This window comes from Octodon degus, unplaced genomic scaffold (genome assembly GCF_000260255.1).
Source record: "Octodon degus isolate 3935 unplaced genomic scaffold, OctDeg1.0 scaffold00082, whole genome shotgun sequence".
In the NCBI taxonomy this organism is placed as follows: domain Eukaryota; kingdom Metazoa; phylum Chordata; class Mammalia; order Rodentia; family Octodontidae; genus Octodon; species Octodon degus.
The window spans coordinates 1,509,182-1,515,181 of record NW_004524658.1 but is presented as its reverse complement, the minus strand read 5'-3'; the positions used below and the strand labels follow the sequence as shown (position 1 = coordinate 1,515,181).

Here is a 6,000-nt window from a genome sequence, read left to right as displayed (position 1 = left end):
GTCTACAGGGTGTTCAGGGTTGCACTACTAGATTGGACTCCTAGTGCTCTGCCTGTTTACAGACTCCCAAGAGCTGGAATTATAGGCACGTGCCACTTCCAGTCTCAATTACCATCTCAGCATGCCCTGGGGGCGAGGCCAGCATGGCAGGCCCAGGGATTGGACTCCTGGCCCCTGAGACTGCTTGCAGGTACTTTAATCCACTGAGCTATTTGGCCAGCCCTAAGCATTTGAAGTATTCTAAGGTAGTATTTCAACAAAGGGTAAACAATTTGGCTAGCTTTAGTCCTTGTTAGGCAGCAAAGTTGTAATCTTAGGCTAACTACTAACAAAACAACAACCAGATCTATTACTCAAAAACTAATAAAGAATAGAATGTAAGCATTTAAAGAAAATAAAGGTTTAAGCTATTTAAAGTAGCAAGAAAGAAAAGAAAGCTAGTCTATTACCACTGAAATAAATTCATAAGCAAGCTCCATATTCAATGGATCTAGGTAGAGGTAGAAAAATCTTAGTGAAAAAGAATGAAGCCATGCCCCAAAGCAGGTTAACGGCTAATGACAGAACAAAGGAAAAGACTGTGATGACAAGAGACAAATGGCTATGTTGTGGCTTCTGGGAGACTGCAGGGGTTTTGCTTACATAGCTGACTGCTAACAATGATTAAAACGGACATAGATGGAGCACGGTGTGGTTCTTCAAGAGGCTGAGACAGAAGGATTTCCTAAATACGAGCAGGAGTCCAAGACCAGCCTGGGCAATGTAAAAAGAAATGCCATCTAAAAATAATAGTAATAATCCATTCTGCATTGACACAAATTAGTTCTGCGTTATTTTACAATGACTATTTTAAAATTGAAAGGGAGTTATAAATCAGAATATAGTTGTTTAAAATTATGAGAATATGAGAAAGATCATTTTATTCATGATCCCGAAAATTTCTATCTAGAGGATAATGGGCCAAGCTATTTTAGTCTGAGGTAAACTGAACAAAGTAGGGAGCATGTATGTATACTTTAAGGGTTGTCTCTTTTCTTTATAAAGCTTGTCTTGAGATTGTAATCTTTCTATGTCATGGGATTGTGGTAGTTTATCATGTGTTTTCTGATATAAAATGATAATGATAATAGGTGGTTTGTTACTGTTTAATGTCCTTTAAAACAAACCACCAGAATAGCTCTGTCATCCTTTTCCTCTAATAGGTCACTGAGGACCCAGAGCCTGTGAATCACTAATTTACACAAACCAGTGAGTTGATTTACATGCCTATTTTCAGAGAGAGGTCCTTCAAATAATCATGTCGCTTGGATATTGTTAGGGACTACATGCTTGTAGTCCCTTAGAATTCACATGTTGAATCTTCAACCTTGGAGTCATGATATTAGGAAGTGAGGCTTTCCGCAGGAGATAAAACCATGAAGGCGGGGCCCTCGTTAATGGAGACATGAAGATACACAGGGTGTGTGCTCTCTTTTACTGTCCACCATGTGAGGTCACAACAAAGCAGCCAGATGCACACCAGAAAGTTTACTTTCACCAGACACCAGGTCTCTCAGTGCCTCAGAATTGCTATTCTCCAGAACTGGCTTTAAGTGTCTGCCTTTCAGGACTACAGCACTGTTGCGACAGCCCTAAGCAAACCAGATATATACTCAGATAGCTGTAGTGAGAAAGAAAAGTAGCCAAACTTGGAGTGTGGAATAAGGTATAAATGATGTGCCATAGTAAATATAAGGTGGTACGAGGGAGAGCCAATGGAAGTTTCCAGGTGGAAGCTCTTGAAAATGTGTTCCAGCACACAGGAGGTTACATCTCGAGACCAAATGGGTGCATTATTCCCTCTGCAGTATTACTCAGTACTGGACAAAAAATTTTATACTGCTCCTGAATTCATAGAGAATTATGGATTCATAGTTCTCTTTTTGAAAGCTCTGAATGACAATGTTCCCATAATTAATAAAGTCTCACTACTGTAAATGTCTTAATTACCTTAAGTGCAAAGTAATATAGTATAATAATGTTTTCACTATGCAACATTCTACAGTGTGGATTATGGGTTTATGTATCTTAGTAACACACAATAATCATTAATTTTTTCCTGGCATGTTTTGTTTTTGTTGCTTATTAATTCTGTTGGCAGGTATCACTGCCTCCATCCCACAGGTGAGGAATGGAAGCTCAAAGAACCTGAGTGACTTTGCCAGCCCTTAAGTGGCCAAACAGAACTGAATCCCTGTGGTTCAACTTCAAAGCAGACTCTCAGCTACTTTCTTGCTTTGTCTCACCAGCGCATTAACATTCAAAGATCATTCTATACAGATTAAAATACTATTTGCTCTTTAAACTGCATTTTGCAATCACTCAGGCAGCTTCTACTGACCCCTTGGAGGAAAGGACAGGCTTTTTCCCAGAAGCACAGTGAGCTCTAGGACACAGCTAAGGGGGTACAAGGGAAATGCAGAAATGTGAACATAAATCTCTTTTAAAATAAAACCACAGCATCTTTAATCAAGGCCTGGCAATCATCATATCGGTTCTTTGAGACTTGAATTGGTAAATGTAGGCTATCCCACTAGGCCTTTAATGCTTAGTTAGAAATGAATCCAAGACATTGACTAGCAAGACAATTCTTGCAGTACGAACATGAATCTATAATTCTCTCGCCATTACCACAAAACAGTTAGCTCCTGCCCTGAATTCACTTTGAAGACAATGAGTGCCTGGGAGAAACCATAAGAGCATTGAAAATCGAGCCAGAAGTAATAAACAGGGACTGCCAAAATATCGTAATGAATTTCTTTTACAAGTCGGATCTATTGTCAACTTACAACAATTCTGAAGGTTGAACTCAAGGCATACAATTAGTGAGCTAAGTTGCAAGGTTTGCCTACAATCCAAAAGCCACTATTCTTTCACCTGTCTACAATTAAAGAGCTGAGAATTATGTCTCCTGGTACGAAGAGATTAAAATAATAAAATAAAAGGAAACCAAAAGCTTTAATATGGCATGTAATCTCTCCCATTATCCCAGCACATTCACGTAAACTGCGCACCAATGGAATTCTTCTCGCTCGGCGGGGTGGAGATCATCTTCACAGCAGCCAGACCCAGCGAGGGGAGTGACTTCCCTCCTCCCGACATCGCCTTAGAACTCATTCGAAGGGAAAACAATTGCCTTGCAAGTGCATGGGAGTTGTTTTGTGCCTGGCCCCCAGGGTATTTTCTTTTTCTTAAAAAGATTATCTCAACTTTACTGTAGCCAAAAAATGAAAACAAAACAAAACCCTAAAACAAATGTCTAAGGCAGTTTGAAAATACAAAAGACCAAAATATATTTTTTAATTTATTCATAATTAGTTTACAGATTGGACCACACCGAGACTCCAGAATCAGCAAGCCACTTGGGGAATAAATGCTACTGCAATTATCAGTACCAAGCCAAATGCTACCTTTTGTTCTTTCTAAAATCTTCTTTAGAAACATCTCTTAGCAAATGATTTTGTATTTTCTATTTAAAGAGGATTACATAGCACACGCGACTAGTAGCTGGGAAGCAAAGAACTTGCCCTCATTGTATTACTTGCAAATATAAATTAGTTCATCATGGTAACTCCTGGTGGATGACCCCCTTTCCTCTCACCCATCAGGCCAATGGGCTCTGGCAGGTTGGCTCCCCCGCCCGGAGTCCTCCTCGTCAGGGTGCTGTCAGATGTGCTGCTTGCCTACAGTCTCCTGCATCTTAGGGAAGTTCCTCCGTTCAGGCAGATGGTTTTAAGCTTGAATTGCTCTAGTTGCTAGCTCTGAGTTCCTCCTCCTAACTCTCAGACTCAGCTCCCTGGAGGCGTATGGGAGGCCCTCCTCCAGGTACGAAGGAACCCTACAAATTTCACTTCGCAGTAATGACAGGATACAGAAATTGCATTAGTCCCATTAAATAGTCATAGAAATATTCAAAAAGGTTAGCTGGATATCGTGAATATCTCAGTTAGACTAAGATAAAAAAATCACTTTGTTAACTTAAAGTGTTTCTTCATTGGTATCACCCTATATTAAGGTGCCATTTATAAACAGTTTATTATTATTTATTAATGTGCAAAGCACTATATAGCATGCTAGATAACTTAAATTCATGTATTAAAGATGCACATACACGGTTTAATACGATTTACGTCTTATAATATTCTTTAAAATAGCTTCCCATAGTCTCATCTGTTAAGCATTTACTACTAATGCATTTTATAACATACTTTATAATACATTATTTGAGCAAGTGGCTGCATATAGTGATTATTTCATAAATAAGAATAAAGCATTTATAAATGGCACCTTAATTTAAAGTGTTACCTCCACATTACTAGATAGCTGCTCACCATTCATCTCATTTTGTGATTATCCTCCAAACGCACCACTTAATAAAACAGACACTAAGTTCTATTTTCCCTTCATCTGATTAAAAGTTTATTGAGTCGTTACCCCCATCTGCTTTCCAGTGTTGGTAGCACGGAGGCTTTAGTGTGATTTCTGATGAAACCAAACTATTAATTCAGCAATATATTTGAAGGAAATAAAAGAACATTAGAAGTGGAGTTCTACCTACCATATTGGACAGAGCCTGCTGCTTGGATTCTTTGTAAAATTCAATTTTTTGGCTAGAAAGAACAATCCAGGAAGTAGACCAGTTTTTCCTGAGGAAGAGGAAAAGAAAAATAAAAAAAAAAACACTGTTGTTAGAAAAAAGCATGTATACAAAAACAGTGTTGGCCACATTTATTAATACAGTGTGACCAAAATTCCAAATGAATAAAGATTTTTAAAAACTAGTTACCCTAAATATCATATCCTTTTTAAATTCTAAAAATAGTATGCAATTCTGATAACAATACAGTCAGAAACATTAAAAATGTAACTTTTATATACAAGTTTCTTAATTTTTTGACCCTCCTAAAATCTCTTCAACTGCTGTCAAATCTTTTGCATATCCATGAACTTCCCTGCCATAGAAAGACTGTAGAGAGCTGAAAGTAGAAATGTAAAATTCCTTGAAATCAGAACCCTTTTCCTCTGATCTTCTTTGTATTAGGTTAGGAATTTCAGTCTGAAGACTAGCACGTGTATCATTGCTTAATTCAAAACATTTCCTTAATGTTGACTCTCATTAAAAGTTAAAGAAAAGCAGTAATGTGCGGCCCAGAGAGATAGACTGGTGGACTAAGTGCCTGCCTAGGCAAGCACAGGGACTGGGTTTGATCCCAGGCCATGCTGGCCCCACCCCCAGGCGAGCTGAGCTGGCCGCAGAGTCTGGGCCTGGTGGCACACACCTGTAATCCCAGTGCTGGGGAGGCTGAAAAAAGAGAATCACTACAAATTCAAGCTGTGTAGTGAGACCCTGTACCAAATACATAAACAAACAAACAAACATATGAGAAAAACAGTGATGTCTTTGTCCCTCTTTGCCCATCAAATTGCCAAAGATTAAAAGGTAAGGTGACATATTAGGGTTAAGGAGGTTATAAGAAGTGGAGTTTATCACTATTTGTTTTGCTTTTGTATTATAAAAAAGAGGACTGCTTAAGAATTTGTTATATAGTCAATGATTATAATGCATTAATGAACACTGTGGTACAAAAGAATACTGATGTGGAAGTTTAATGCAGACCATAATGCTATATGTAATTTATAACACCATCCTGTGCTGTCTACTTACCTTCATTCATGCCTCGTTCCTGATTATTATTTCTATTCATCAGATATTCAAATACTGCTTCCTCAAATGTGCCTTGTGTAACTTAATTGCATATGACATAATACAAATTTTGTAATATTTAAAAATTTCCCCTTCTTGTCCTCCACTAAAAAATAAGGCCCAAGACAATAGGATCATCTCATCCTTACAGCAGTTTCTTTCATGCCTTAGCCCAGGCATTTGGAGAGGTCAGGAACTGAATCAATATTATTGGATCAGTACTTTGGACTAGAAAAAAGAGGCTAAGACACAACAAT

The 6,000-nt window shown here is 38.2% G+C and overlaps 1 protein-coding gene across 3 annotated transcripts in view; it reads right to left on the bottom strand.

Annotated features, from left to right (window-relative positions):
- Arhgap15 (Rho GTPase activating protein 15) overlaps positions 1-6,000 on the bottom strand; it is a 662,961-nt gene that overhangs the window by 545,450 nt on the left and 111,511 nt on the right. For all 3 annotated transcript variants that reach the window (XM_004636636.2, XM_004636635.2, XM_023721429.1), the window contains one exon: positions 4,598-4,685. In XM_004636636.2, coding sequence (XP_004636693.1) covers positions 4,598-4,685 — 88 coding nt within the window. The remainder of the gene's footprint in view (positions 1-4,597; positions 4,686-6,000) is intronic.